General features: G+C 41.9%; 1 protein-coding gene across 1 annotated transcript; it reads left to right on the plus strand.

Moving 5' to 3' along the window:
• Positions 1-14,102: 14,102 nt before the first annotated feature.
• Positions 14,103-14,294, plus strand: SMIM43 (small integral membrane protein 43; the record flags this gene model as incomplete). The annotated part of the gene is made up of 1 exon (XM_079708482.1): positions 14,103-14,294. The coding sequence occupies one exon, from the start codon at positions 14,103-14,105 to the stop codon at positions 14,292-14,294; it is 192 nt and encodes a 63-aa protein (XP_079564608.1).
• Between the last annotated feature and the right edge of the window lie 2,090 nt (positions 14,295-16,384).

The following is a 16,384-nucleotide window of genomic DNA, read 5'->3' on the forward strand; positions in this document are numbered from 1 at the left end:
GATTTTTTTTTTTTTGAGGTACGCGGGCCTCTCACTGTTGTGGCCTCTCCCGTTGCGGAGCACAGGCTCCGGATGCGCAGGCTCAGCGGCCATGGCTCACGGGCCCAGCTGCTCCGCGGCATGTGGGATCTTCCCAGACCAGGGCACGAACCCGTGTCCCCTGCATCGGCAGGCGGACTCTCAACCACTGCGCCACCAGGGAAGTCCTAAGATATTTTTGATTACAGTCCCCCTAAAAGCTTCTTGAAAAATCTATTGCCCTAAAACATTTTAAATTGATATTAAAATTTTTCATTATAAATGTAAGTAGTAGTGAAGGATGTTGTTTATGGCATGCTGCAAATATCTATATTTTAAAATAAAGCTATCACTCTTCAGTGGAAATAAAAGTACCACAGTGATTTGAACCCATTGCCATCCATTTAAAACACTAATAAACAAGCTCTTCTCTGTCAGAAATTTCATATTGTCCCTTTTTCTCCAACTTCCATTTCTGTTCCATTTCTCCCATAGATTTTTATCCTAATGTAATAGGCTTTTATGTCGAACATCTTTTATTGGCATTCTTGTCATGCTTCTTCACCTCAAATATATATCCTATGAACATATGTGTAAAACAATTTCTTTTGGGTTGACTTATTATAAATACCAGTAATATGCATTTGATTAGAACATCATAAATTATGAATTCTGATAAACAATTATTATATGACTACTGGTTGGCACTAATACCCCCAAACAATACACAGAGAGGGCATAAGTCAAGGCTTAATGGGAAGTCTTACATCTAAGAGTCAGCAGAAGAGCACACAGGATTTCCCAAGTTCTCATCCCGCCCTGAGAGGTGGTTAGGCCTAGGAGCTCACTTATGTAAACCTAGGGCATTGAGAAGAGACAGGAAGCATTTGTTTAACTGTGTAGCAACAGTGGCTTCCTAGAGGTGGGATGACTTTCTTAGAAAAGAGTAGTAGTTGGAGCTTAGTGAGGCTGATATCAGCAAGAAGCTGCCTCACCATATTTTTGAGCTGGCCCGTTGCTAGGCTGCGTGATGTGGCAGGGAGACAGAGCCACTGAAGCCTTTCCACAGACAAGGGTATGTTTCTTGTCACCTAAAAAGTAAAATTTACTGGAAATGTATCTCTTAATGAGATGGATGGGGGAGGATATGTTATGGTGCCTTGATTAAAGGAATTGTTTAAAGGATTATTCATTTGGCAAAGTACAGTATTAAGATTAAGACTAGGTAAGAGATATGATTTTCTTGCTAAAATGGGAGGAAATTTGGAAAGGAGAGTATGAGAAGAGACCCTTGACATATTGATAAGTGAAAAAAGCCCATCTGAAAAGGCTACATGCTGTATGATTCCAACTATATGACATTCTGGAGAAGGCAAAACTGTGGAGACAGTAAAAAGGTCAGTGGTTGCCAGGGAATAAGTGGGAGAGAGAGGAATAGACAGGCAGAACACAGAGGATTTTTAGGGCAGTGAAACTATTCTGTATGATATTATATGGTGGATACATGTCATTATACTTTGGTCAAAATCCATAGAATGTATACCACCAAGAGTAAACTCTGATGTAAACTATGGACTTTGGGTGATAATGTGTCACTGCAGATTCATCAGTTGTAACAAAGGCAGCACTCTTGGACTTCCCTGGTGGCGCAGTAGATAAGACTCTGCACTCCCAATGCAGGGGGCCTGGGTTCGATCCCTGGTCAGGGAACTAGATCCCACATGTCACAACTAAGAGTTCACATGCCACAACTAAGGAGCCTGCCTGCCGCAGCTTAGACCCGGCACAACCAAATAAATAAATAAATAAATATAAATCCAAACAAACAAAAAACAAAGGTAGCACTCTTGTGGAGGATGTTGATAGTGGGGCAGGCTGCATGTGTGTAGAGGCAGAGGGTGTATGGAACAGTACTTTCTACTCAGTTTTTCTGTGTATCTGAAACTGCTCTAAAAAATACAGGGAGAGAAAGAGAGAGACCCTTGGTGACTGGCATCTTCATAGGCAAATGATTTTAGGAAAAAGTACATGCAAGTTGAAGATCTGTACATAAGCATAAAACTAACCATGCTCATGTGCCCTTTAGAAAGTCTTCATGTACCCTCAGGCATAACTGAAACCTAGTTTGAAGATTTGGTCTAAGGTTGTAGGAGAGTGAATAGATACAGAAATGTAGTAGGAATAATGGGTTATTCATTGAACAAATGGTTTGGGGAAAACAGGGTAGTCATATGGAAAAAAATAAGGGTAGAATCACACCTCACCAAAAATTAAATTCTAGATGTATCAAAAATTTAAACATTAGAAAAAAACTATACCTAGAAAAATGGTACAGATGAACTGGTTTGCAGGGCAGAAATAGAGACACAGATGTAGAGAACAAACATATGGACACCAAGGGGGGAAAGTGGCGGGGGGCTGGTGGTGGTGGGATGAATTGGGAGATTGGGATTGACATATATACACTAATATGTATAAAATGGATAACTAATAAGTACCTGCTAAATAAAAAAATAAATCCAAAAAAAGTAAAAAAATAAAAAGCACTGTACATAACAACAAAAAAAAGAAAAAAACTATAAATGTAATAGCAGAAACATGATCTGGAGAGTGGTAGGTGTGATTAGTGAGGTAGGCAATGAATTCTACAGCTGGTTTATGTTATCACAGATTGGCACTGTCATTGCGGTGTTAACATCCTGACTTGTGAAATAATAATGAGAATGAGAGTTAACTTTTATTGGGCACTTACCATGTTTGGGCAATGTTCTAAGCTCTTTGTATGTATTAATACATTTAATTTTCACCACAACCCAACGTTGAGGATATCGTTTTATACCTCCATTTTACAGATGAATCAATTAAGTCACAGAGTTGAGGTCACATGCTGGCCAGGGAAGTGAAAACTTCTTAATTCAAGCAGCCTGGCTCTAGAACCCAGGGACTTAATCACCATACTCTACAATGATGCAATGCTCAATTCTACGTGCTTTTAAAACATGCTAGATATACAGATTAGTATTACATTTTGACAAAGTTGTATCTACAGCAATAAGTTTAAACAGTTTGTGCGTTTACTTTCCTTTAGAAACGCTTTGGAAAAAGAGTTTTTCATTCAATAGTTCACCTACAAAACACAGGATTATTTTATCCCTTATATATTCCAGTAACTGGAGAGTGAAATTTTGACATCTTTGCAAGACTTATTTCACAATTTAATTTCATAGTGTTTAAAAAAAAATCACAGTAATCACAGTGTGTAGACTAGTTTTAGAAACATACTGCCATTATGCATGAAATGTTTTACAAACATGATCATCAATAGTTTGATGGGCAAACAATTGTCCTTTAAATTAATACGCTGCTTGTGCTGATGTTGAGAGCAAATGTTGTCCCATTATTTCCGTGGCAGAGTAAACCTCACTAGAAAAGCAGGAATACCAAATAGCACACCAAATACACTAGCTTTATAATACTGTCATAAAATGATTATGGTGATGTTAAAGACAATATAAAATAATGGACTGTCAACTGCTTGATAACAAAAACACTCAATACTCTTTAGTACTAAATAATCTTTCAGATGAGCTCAATTTTTGTTCAAAATTAGATAAAAACTAATAAAGCCTTTTTCTTAGGGTGCTGGAGATTTAGAAAGCTTCATTTTTTAAGCCTGTACAATGGAGTTTTACTCACTCTAATCTAAAAGAATAAAAAACAGTGCCTGCAATTGCACTGGCATGAAGTCCTGTCCTCAGCAGCCTATCTGGGAGGTCTTCTTAACACCGTAGTCTTTCCTTCACATTCTTTCTTATTTGGAAATGATTTGGGCTTGATCAGAGAGGTTGAAGAGTTATGTGTACCATTTTTCTAGATTCCATATATATATGCGTTAATATATGATATTTGTTTTTCTTTTTCTGACTTACTTCACTCTGTATAACAGACTCTAGGTTCACCCACATCACTACAAATGACCCAATTTCGTTCCTTTTTATGGCTGAGAAAAATGGTACTGATGAATCTATTTGTAGGGCAGGAAAAGAGACACAGATGTAGAGATAGGTCTTGTGGACACGGGGCAGAGGAAGGGGAAGATGGGATGAATTGAGAGAGTAGCACTGACATATATACATTACCATGTGTAAAATAGATAACTAGTGGGAAGCTGCTGTATAGCACAGGGAGCTCAGCTTGGTGCTCTGTGATGACCTAGAGGGGTGGGATGGGGGCGGGTGGGAGGGAGACTCAAGAGGGAGGGGATGGGGATATATGTATACATACAGCTGATTCACTTTGTTCTACAGCAGAAACTAACACAACATTGTAAAGCAATTATAACTCCAATAAAAAAAAATTAGAGAAGATCCAGGAATGGACAATTGCTAACAATCAAATTGCTAGTGATAAAAATTAAACAAATATGATGAATCTTAATTTTGGGCTTTTTTGCATTTTCAATTGAAAATGTAAAAAAAAATCTTAATAATATTCTGATATAAAGAAAGTGTGAACAAATACGTAATAAATCTAAATAACCTAAAAAAAAGAGTTATGTGTAATACTCAGGGGGAAATATCTTCTTGGCAACTGATAGGAGAATTCCTGTGGGCAGAAATTTCGTTTAAAAGAGAATCTGATGAACCTACAGGTAGAAGCTAGCTCAGGTTGGTGCTCAGGGTTCCTGCCTAACAAAGAAAGCAAAGGAGGGAAAATAATGACTTTGGGGAAGAAAGGGTTAAAAGGAATGCACAGCTGAAGTTGCCCAAACAGCCAACCAGGCCTTTGGGAGCAACAGAAATGTCCAGTGCATATTTATTAGCTCTGTGGTCTAAATTCTTCCTTCAGTAAGTTCTGTGTTGTTCAGTGATGCTCTGTAGCGTGATTTTCTCTTTTGAAGGAATCCGTGTTGTACTGAGTCCTGCTTCATGATTTGCACGTAGTGAAAAAGTGGTTGCTTTCGGGAACCACTGATATGTTGGTTACATGTGAAAAACCCTGCTTCCTTAAAGTTAAAAGGAAAAATATCATGGTGGGGGGTGAGCAGTGGTTCACTAACCCCTTCTGTTAATGTGTCAGAGGCCCCTTCCCAGAGGAAACTGCTTTCCTGAAAGAAGGCACTCTGGGTTCCAAGCCTACCCCATCATCGTGGCAGCTGGGAGCAATTCACCCAGATAATCTCACTCTTCTACCACTCCCTGGTTTTGGCAGTAAAAATGATAAGTCATTTGAATTTTGCAGCCAGAAGGGACATGGAGATAATTATGTTCAATCCCCTAATTTAGGAAGCAGAAGCATAGAGAAGTGAAAGACATGCCCAATGTTACATGGCTATGCTAGCATGGGATGGTTAGAACCCAGGCCTTTTGTTTCCCACCAGTGTTCTTTCCACAACAACAAAAAAGCTGAAGAAATGTGGAAAAGGAGGAGGAAAAATCATACTGGCAAGTATGACTAAGGCATCAGCAAAACAATGAAACCGATAAATGGCTGTTTTCTTCTTGCAACAGAATTTATTTTTCATCCAACAAAATACACAAGATAGAAGAAAATACGAAGAACCAAAAAATATGTTGGTAGCAGGTGCTGAGTTTTGTGTAATGAGTTGTGTATTTATCTCTTCTCATAGGTGAGAAACAGCTCAACCACCAGCTGGGGTGGGTGGAGAAGCAAAATTCTTGGTGGTGTCTAGTGACAATCAGAGCCCAACAGCTCAGCCATACACCACATGAAGAGATCATGATTAGGAAGGGCACACAGAAGAGCCAGATGTGCAACAGCTGACAGGAATATGCGTTTTCTTAAGATGTCACAAATCTTCATTTTCATTATTGGGTAACTGCGGTAATCGCATCACTTAGCTCAACCAACAGTATCTGCAACAGAGCAAAAGAAAACCTCGTAACAGTATTAATATTCTAGTACCACCAGATTCACACACACCCTGAACATTCTCTTTTTACAGTGTTTCACAGGTCATAGGGAATGATAGGACAGGACGATCTCTATATTGCTGAAGTTATAATCCGTAACTTCTGAATTCTTGAAAAGATGCTTTAAATGTTGCTATCTCCAGGATGCCAATCATCTTGGTGTTTAGGTACTCAGATCCCTTAAGTTGAAAGAAAGCATGTATGAGTGAAGCGATACAGAGGCTTTGCCTGTCCCAAGCCAGCAGCCTCCAGTCTGAAGTAACGATTTCCATGGGGAGGGTTAGAAGATTCCTTGGATTGATTCACAGCTGATGCAAAAGCCAGAGGGAGGCTTGGTTAAGCAGTCATTTGTTGGCTGGTTTATGGTGATGGTTACAAAAGGAATATCCAGGTATATTTCCTAGTGGGGGCATTAGTCTCTCACCAAGAGTTTCTGTTGTAGATTCCAACCCGTATTTATGACAATGGGCCTGCTAATATGACATATCACAGAGGCAGTAATACCAGGCCTATACCTTAACCACTGTGGAATTGACCTCTCTAAATATAGAAAGCCCGGAGGAGAAATGTTTTTCACATATACTAAATGGCAGTGCGACTTGCTGCATTAAAAATATTTAAACTCCTCAGGAAATATTGGGTTGGCTAAAAAGTTCTTCAGGAGGCATATGTATATGCCTTCCTATAACTTATAGTCAAAGTAGATTATTTAAATGTTTTAGATCATATGGTATAGCTCTTTTTTTACTCAGAATAAAACATATTTATAAGAGTGGTATATATATACAATGGCATATGTATTAGTCAAGGATCTCCAGAGAAACAGAACAAATAGGACTTTGAGCTAGATACAGAGATAGATAGATACGATTTCTTTTGATAGATGTGATTTGTTATAATGAATTGGCTCATGTAATTATGGTGGCTGAGAGGTTCCAATGTCCGCAGTCAGTGAGCTGGAAACCCAGAAGAGCTGAAGGTGTAGTTCCAGTTTGAAAAGCAGCAGCTCAAGGACAAAGAAGACCCAGTTTCAGTTCAAGTCTGAAGGCAGGGAAAAAAACTGATGTCCCAGCTTGAAGGCATTCCGGCCTCTTGCTTGTGGGAGGGTCAGCCTTTTTTCAGTCTTCCAACTGATTGGATTGGTCCCGCCCACACGAGGGAGGGCAACCTGCTTTTCTCAGTGTACTGATTCAAATGTGAATCTCATCGGAAACATCTTCACAGATACACCCAGAATAATGTTTGACCAAACGTCTGGACACCCTGTGGCCTGGTAAAGTTAATACATGAAATTAACCATTACAGAATACTATTCAGGTTTACAAAGAAAGGAAATTCTGACACATGTTATAGTAGGAATGAACCTTGAGGAAATTATGTAAGTGAAATAAGCCAGTCACAAAAGGACAAATACTGTATGATTCTACTTATATAAGTTACCTAGAGTAGTCAATTTCAGAGAGTCAGAAAGTAGAGTGGTGGTTGCCAGGAGCTGTGGGGAAAGGGAAATGGGGAGTCACTTTTTAATGGGTACAGAGTTTTAATTTTGCAAGATGAAAAAGTTCTAGAGATTGATGGTGGAGATGGTTGCACAACATTATGAATGTATTTAATATCACTGACTGTACACTTAAATGGTTAAGATGGAAAGATACCACTCTTATCTTTCACCACAATTAAAAATAAAAAGAGAAGGATTCTGGGAAGGTGGTGGATTAGGAAACAGTAAGAATCTGTCTCCCCACCTAGACAACAGTTGTACTAGCAGAATCTGTCTGATACAATATTTTGGAATTCTGGAGTCTCTTAAAGGCTTGCAATTTCCAGGAGAAGTCTTGGATGTAAATTATGGCAACAGTGATCATGTGCTCTATGTAATTCTACTTTCCCTTTTGCTGCTCTAGCCCATGGGGCTATAATCTTGTGCTACTTTACCTTCTCCTTTTCCTCCTCCTACCCATTCAATAGCCTTGTAACCAATTCCCAGTATTAAATTTCCCTATTTTAAATACTTACAGTGGTTCTGTTTTCTTTTTTGGACACTGACTAATAATCCACTTCTTCAATTAGATTATGTCAATTTAGGTCATATGCCCCCTCCTATACAAAAAAAATATTGTCATATTCTCTAAATGACTTTTAGATCAACAGGGACCCACTTTCCCATGTAACCCGTTCTTAAGTTGAATGGGTTACATGGGAAAGAGGCAGATACCTGACTAGAGTCAGGATTCTATTGACAAGGAAGAAAGAGGGATGAGGTGCTTGGTAGGCAACCAATGGTGTCCAAGGCCCCCCAGCTAGCAAGAAACGAAGCCAAGATATGTGTCCAAGTCCACTGGACTGCAAATACAGCACTGTACAGTATAGTATAGGGTCAAGTATACTGAACTGGGACCCAAGTCTGTTCATTGCCAGTCTGAACTACGGTGTCTGCGTGTGCGTGGAGGACAGCTTGGATCCCTACATCTGGGAGTACAGGCCCTAGTTGTGTCATTAGAGCTCACAAGTTGTCATTTCACTAAGGGAGCATGCGTGACAGAAAATTCTACTTTTTTCTAATTCCTTTTTCTCTTGGGGCAGTCCAGTTTCAGCCTCGTGTGTGTGTCCGTGCTTCTGCAAGCCCACAGCTCTGATCATTATCAGCTGACACAGAAGCTTTGCAGACCTTCCATTAGTGGTGACAATTTCACCACTGTCATTATTAAAGTTGTGCTGAACAAAGGATGTATTGATCTCTATGATGCTCAGAGTTTTTATTTTGCTACATAGCATAATATTGATCAAGTCTAGGGTCAGCCACAGCCACATCGACTTCTCCAATGTTCCTACTAACTTACTGGAAAGAGTCTAAATTAAAGAAATAGTGTTTGGCCATTACCACATCTGTCACTTAACATTTTTCTTTTTTAATATTGGACAGACTTGGGTATCTTCTGTTGTGTTTTAAGACATTTGAAGCTAAGGAAAGCATCTAGAATTATGGTGGTGGTTGTGTTGTCTCCATAGAATTGTTTTTAGTGGCGAATTCTGGATTTCAAAGGCTACCCACATAGGATGATCTCCCACATACCCCTCAAATAGATTTCTTCCTTAGATTTCCTTCCTTCCCTTCCATCCTTCCTTCCTTCCCTCCTTCTGACTCACTGGTATTTCTAAATGTTTCATCAGATTTAAGCAGCTTATCACATGCATTTTACTTATTTCCTGAAGCATATCTCATTTTGTTAAGCATTGCATAACTGCCCAAGTTACGGGGCTTTTGGGGATGGAATGGGGAAAGAGGTGAGGGTGTGGAGAGCAAACTCTATTGTCGGAATGTTACAATAACTGTTGGTTAACTTTAGATGACTCCCTGAGGTAGAACAACTCACTTTTCTCTCCTACAGTAGTGATCATTCTCATAGATTTTCTAATTCTGATCTTGAGGGTTATAGGGGTGATAAAATATATAAATCAGAGGCAATTCCAAGGAAGCCCAGTTTGTATCTCCTAGAAATGAACATGGTGTTATATCTGTACTTGAAGCAGGAGCAAGGGAGAAGAGGTGTCAAGGGAACATGAATATTTTGGAGCCATTAAGGGTTGCCAGGATCACTAGGACTGATTCAAGCCCTGACTAGCTACAACATAGCTTCTTAGGGCCTGGAAACTTCCATAGAGTATGGACTTCATCCCCAGCACATGCATGGGTACTTTAAGAGACATCCCATCTAAGCAGAAACCTGTAACCCAATTTGTATGGTCCACAGTATCTGGAAAGGTATACAGTTACTTAAGGACCCAGTGTTACTAATCATGGTCAATAACACATTTTGCGGCCAGAGCATGGTACAAAATCTTTTTCTCATTTCTTTTGGATTCATTTCAGGCCAAACTGAATCAGCCTCAGGAAGGTACCTTGAAATCTCTTTTTTCTCTAGTCTCCTACTCTTACCCCTGCCCTTGTGTTGGGGAAGCTGCTTCCAACTAGCAGGTACCCCCAACAGGTAGGTTCCATCCTGGTATCTTGGCAGATTTTTACAGTCCTTCCTGAGTGTCTTCTTGGGGCTCTGGGCTCTTTAGAGAAGCACACTCACAGGACAACCTCTTCTACTGCTACTATTAATCACTTCCCATAGATACCTTTGATGCTTGTTATGATAAAAGACCCCCCTCCCTTTTAGAGGTGAGGGTGGGAGGAAAAAGCAGGCAAAGGGAAGGAGAGCCCTATCCTGCTACACACCATGGATGTCCACAGGCCGGGGCAAGGAGCAGGTGTTCTGAGACTCATGAGAAGGGGACTGAGGAGTGGGAAGTCCGCCTCTGAGTGGTGGATGAGGCTTTCTGTGTTAAGTGAAAGCACAAGTGGGGTCCACTCTGTGGGCAGTGGTATAGGACTGCAGTGACACAGGCTCCCTCCACCTTACCAATGTGTGCGCCACGGCTTTCTTTTTATATAATGGAACTGTAACACTCTTATCTACAGCGAGTGTCCTTTCTGGCTTTTAAAATTCTTGGATTTTCTTCACATGGATTTCCATGTAGTATGCATATTTAGGCTGAGAAAGGTGGTGTCTTATTCCTATGGAGTCATTTGTGATAATATAAACTGAAATTCAGACCATCTTATGAGATATATAAAAATGACCAGAAGCAAAAAGCATTGGGAGCATCTAATAAATGTAATAAGTTATTTTTGTGGCAGCAATATTATTTTAAATACAAATTCTATTTAGAGTGAATATGAAGATTTATTAGTTAATATTTATAAATCCATTTAAGCTGCTCAGATAAATGGATAATCTAAATAGTTATGGTTAGGCAGGCTGAAATGGGTTTGAGTTTGGTGACATAAAATCCTCATTTCTTGGCCTCTTTCCCCAGCATTCTGCAGGGATACACTGGCTCATTTGAAGCTTTGACCTTCAAGGTTTCAAAGGAAGGAGCCGAGATGCACATAAGTAGAAGGTATGTGTCTCTTGAAATTTGTTTCTTTCAAGTTTGATGCTCAAAAGAAAAAAAAAGTCATTAATTTGACAGTCATGCATAAGAAAAGAGCACTTTCCTCTGTGAAGTAATATATCAGAAGGGTTGAGAATGCAGGCTGCCACTTGCTAGCTGTGTGGTCTTGGGCAGGTCACTTAACCTCTCTGTGCTTCAGTGTCCATCCTTGAATGGCTTGGATATCTGGATGGCAATGTGCCAAGTGGCATATGCCTTTTCTACCAAACACCTTGTTGATTACGAGTGCTTAACATATGCAAAGTAAGTCATGCTTTCTCTATCAGGCAGTATTCTCATCTGCAAGCTGCTGTTAACCACCATGCTTTGCTGCAATAAGGAGATTTACTGGAAAGCCAGGGGAAGTTCACAGAATAGAAAAGAGGCAGTTTGGAAAAAGGACAGGAGTCAAGGATGCCACGGAAGCAGCAGCAAGAGCGCCGCCCCATCACTCCAGGGACTGATCTGGCCTGGGAGCTCCTCTGCCACCCAGATGCATCTGACCTCCAAACATTTTCTCCTGTTCCATCTGCTCCCAAGCTTCAGAGTCCTGGAATCAAGGATATGCGGGTGAGTTTCTGGCATGGCTCTTCCTTCCCTCCTCCCTGCACTGTATCAGGAGTGGGTAAAAGATATCTCTGACCCCCTTGGTTTCCATAACGGGAGGTGGCAATGGAAAGCAGTCACTGGGATCTGTCCTCTTGCCAAGATTTCATACAATGGAAAATTCTACCAGTAGGAATATGTGGTGCCTAGAGTGGAGGTGTGTAGATTCTGGATAGTCAGAAAAATCACAGATCTCTGCTTTACTTGTATAAGACTTCAAATTTTCCTCAGTAACTCTGTGAGCAGTGCTATGCTGGTAAGTGTTTAACAACTGGCTCTCTGGCCCTGATTTGTAGCACTTGTACCTTTCCACAGGGCAAATACCCCTACTGTGGCCAATTTCATGATACTACATGACATCTGAGCACAGTTGGAAATACACAGTAACATACTACTGTATAACATTTCAGCCATACAGCTACAACAGATGTAAATAATCTCAAGTGCATAGATGATAGTAAAATGTGGTGAGACAATGAGGAAGTGATGAGTTTTGAATATTTATTACCTTTGTTAACATAATTTAATTGTAAGTTTATACGATTTAATTTTTAATCATAGCTGTATTTAGCAAATGCCTTGCAAAATTTTTGAGAAAATCTTTGAGCCAGTTCCAGCATACCACTGCCCATGAGGTGGATCAATAATGTTATTGAGAGAGAGATTGAGAGATCTGAGAGATTCCTTACACAGTAGGATGTTTGGTGGAGAGGCCTGGGACCTGGGAATTTTGCACAGCAGTCTATAACACTGGGAACTCTCAGTAAAAGAATAATAATAATGCCTGGCATTTACTTAGGAGAACACATTCTTACTCAACATCCCACTCATTTTTGATCCTCACAACAAATCCAAGGAAAAGGTAAACAAGGTATGTTACAGGTGAGGGGACGGAGAGTCAGAGAGCTGAAGTGACCACTGACATGTGGAGCTGAGACTAGAATTGGGTCCTTGAGACTTCCAGTTCACAGCTTTTTCCATACCATCCTGCTTCTTTGAACCCCCTGCCATCACTGGGAGAGCCATTTATTATAAGCAGCCCATTAAATAATCTGGGATGTGTATGTCAGGCCTTATTCCCCAAATTCATTCCAGGGGCCTCTCCTGTATCTTCACAAATAAAGAATGAAATAAAGTTGGAGGCTCATAGAGTGGGCAATGATAACCCATTGCGTTAGCAGCTTTGATAGTCAGACCCCAAGATGGCCACCAATGATCCTTACCCCCTGGTGTTCATGTCCTTGGACCCCTACATCGAAGAGGGCTGGTCTTGTGACCAGTAGGATACTGCAGGAATGATGGTATATGACTTCTGAATCCAGCCATAAATGGCACTGCAGCTTCTGCCTTGTTCTTTTGGATCACTGGGGGAAGTGCTCTCAGCTCTTGTGCTCTGGGGGAAGTCAGCAGAGGGTTGTGCAGACACCCAAGCAGCCCTGTGGAGAAGCCCACATTAAAAGGAACTGAGGCCTCCTACCAACAGCCAGCACTACTTGGCAGCCATGTAGGTGAGCCACCTAGGAAGTGGATTCTCCAGCTCCAGACAAGCTTTCAGATGACAGCCACCTTGGCTAACACCTGACTGAACCTCATAAGAAACCCCAAGTCAAAATCACCCACCTAAGTGCTCCCAAAGTATTGACCCACAGAAACTGAGAGATGACCAATGTTTATGTTGTTTTAAGCCACTTAGTTTTTGGGTAATTTGTTACACAGCAAGAGTTCAACTGGATTTCTTTCAGAGCTGCACCATATGGGCTGTGGGTGATCTTAATCCACTACAGAAAGGTGTTAGGGGCTTAAGCGAGCACTTTAAGTAAATTGTTGTGTTGTTTTTGTTTTCCACCAAAGAAATTGAACTCTAAGTTAACATTGGAGGGCTTTGTACAATATAACTTGAAATGCATTTTCTCTTTAATGCTTTTCTAAATAAATCTAATGCTTTTCTAACATTTTTTTCCTATTGTTATCCACAAAAATGTGCACTCTATACTGAGTGCATCTGCAACTCTGAAGAGCAAGGCAGCTTGACCTGGCATTCACTCAAGCGCCCTTAAGTCATCCCACAGCACTTTAGACCCCACCTTCACTGTCCCCTTTGATACTTTTGGGTCTCTGGGCCATGGCATCGCCTGCCCTTTGGGAAAGCCTGAATAAGGGAAAATAATGAAACAAATTAATTAGGAAGGGAGGGGGCTAGAGACCCCAATGGATGTTGCGGGTGGCGACCGTAAGATCATTAGCAAAACACCAGCCCTAACACCCTCCGGGAGGCTGAGCCTAGAAAAATCAGCTCGCGTTCCCAAGAGCTCAGGAGAGGATCTCAGCGTAGACAGGCTGTCGTGCCTACCGGGAGGGTGGGAGCCGGGATCACCCCAGCTCCTTGGCGCGTTTCCTCCGAGCTGGAGGAGGCCGAGGGTGGACCCCGGAGCCGTTGCCCAAGGCGAGGCGCCCGAGCGCCGGCGCGGGGAGACTGGAGGTGGGACGCGGCAGGCTGCGCTTTGCAGGCCGGAGGCAACGGGTGCGGAGCGCGCACGGCCCCTGAGAGCCGGCGCCTTCAGCATGGAGTGGGAGTTCAACTTTCTGCTCTACCTGGCGCTCTTCTTCTTTCTGCTCTTCTTACTTTTCCTCCTGCTCTTCGTAGTCATCAAGCAGCTGAAGAACTCCGTGGCCAGCACTGCCGGGGCGCTCCAGCCCGGGCGCCTCTCGCTGCACCGGGAGCCTTGGGGCTTCTCCCACGAGCAGGGGGTGTGACCGGCGCCGCGCGGACACTGGCAGGAGGGCATGGAGCTGTTCGGGCACCGAGCTGGGTCTCGGCCTCGATTCTCTGGCCGCCCGGGTTCGAGGGCCAGGCTCGGCTGCCTCGCTGGCAGGTCCGTTAGGGCGTGGGAGGGGTTGGCAAAGGGGCGAGTTTCTCCGCTCCTCCGGGAGGCTAGGGGCTCGCGGCGCGCGGGGATGTCAGGGACGGCGGGTGTCTGGGGTCTGGGCTGGTGCTGTGCTCTTAGGGAGGGACCCTAAGCTTTTCCGGGGCGGGGAAAGATGCAGAAAAGAGAGAAGTTTAGCTTTTGGAGCCAGAATGGCTTTGAGCCCCTGCAAGCTCTTCTTCCAGTCCAACTGCTATTTATCTTGTACCCAAGGGGTACAACACTAAATTATTCAGGTAATTCAGTCAAGCCGCTTCCAAACAAAATCGAATGTCATCCTAACCTTTGGGACAGGAGGCAGGAAGAAACAGGGCGCACTCGAAGTATTCCAAACACTGCTTTAATTATCTTTGTGCTTCGGAGATGCTAAATGGGATTCAACTGGCGGTGCCAAGGAGCGAGGACTCAGGGGCCCATTTTTTTTAATGGGGAATCTCCTCTTCCTCTTGATCCCTACTCCTATTCTAGACGCCAACCCCGTAGGAGCCTGCGGATTGCCGCGGCGGTAGGTTTAGAGTCTGAAACAGCAGGAGGGTGAGCGTTAGAGTGGGAGCCATTGGGAGAGTCCTTGGAGTTGCCATGGAGGGCTGGAGAAAGGAGGCAGTTTAAGCATTGTAGGACAACGGGAAAAGGACAGGAAGAATGTAGGCTGTCCTGCGTGATTCGAACATATTCGGGAAGATTGACGGGCATGAGTAAACTGCTCACCAGGTGCCCTAAGAACGCTCTGGGCAATGTTAGTCTGGGAAGTAACTTCATCTTCCAGATGCTTTTTCCGCGGTTTATGCTGTCTCAAGTTCTGGAGCCGAGCTGCTGCTCTGGGCTGGGGTGTGGAGGACCGCGGATGCAGTTACAACCGGGTAACCGGGCTGGAAACACCAGAGATGGACGTTTTCTGCGATGGTAAGCAGGGAGCACCCTTGGTTTCACTTTGTCCCTGGGTAAACTTTTGAAGACCCAGGGCCTTTAAAAAGTGAGAGCTTAGGATGGAGGAAATGGGTGCAATGAAATAAAGGGCTGTTTCCCACTCAGAACCAGTGAGCTTCTACTGGAACCAAGGAGCCAAACTGATTCCTAACCTAATACAGTGTCTAGATAGAGGATCATAATAATTAGAATGGGATGTGAGAAGTGATTGCAATTTTAATAAATATGCTCTTTTGGAAAACAGTGTGCAGGGGTTCTTGAAGTTGAAATATGTAATGCAGATACAATTTGTCTTCAATAAGAGAAGATTTGGGTTCAGTCATGTTTAGGATAAGATAAGCTGTTCCTGTTGTGACTGTAACATGGAAAACATTTATTAATTTTAGACACAAAGACCATGTAGAAAGGCTAAAAACAATGAAACAATAAGTGTTGCCTAAGTTGATAATATGAAAGTGAAGTGGAAGACAATTATTTTAATAATTCGAGAGAAGGAAAAATAGTCTCACTTGTGTGAATATTTATGGGGGAAGTTTTGGCCTGACATTCAGATAATTTCCTGCTTTCCTATTTCACTTTACTAGAATAGAACTGTTGTTAATGAAGTGAGTGGTTTATTTTAAATATAATGTCATAAGCAAATTCAAATACATATGTGTATATACATATATACACGCATATGTGTGTATATACATATATGTATATACACACATATGTGTGTATATGCACACATGTGCATATATATATACACATACACACACCTCTCTTTATTGAAGGTATAATAAGACTCGATTTGAATTCCCAGTTTGAATCTCAGAATCAACTGCAGTGATTCTAAATTGTACTTTGCACAGTAGTTCTCTAATTGGTTGACACCTCTGCAGTGACATGTAGTTATACAGTTGTATGGTAATATGGACTTTTAAGATGAGTGTGTGAGTAATTAATAAGCAATAATAGTTTATAAGGATGGAAAACAATCCCTTCATACTT

Source organism: Hyperoodon ampullatus (assembly GCF_949752795.1).
Source record: "Hyperoodon ampullatus genome assembly, chromosome: 1".
Lineage (NCBI taxonomy): Eukaryota > Metazoa > Chordata > Mammalia > Artiodactyla > Ziphiidae > Hyperoodon > Hyperoodon ampullatus.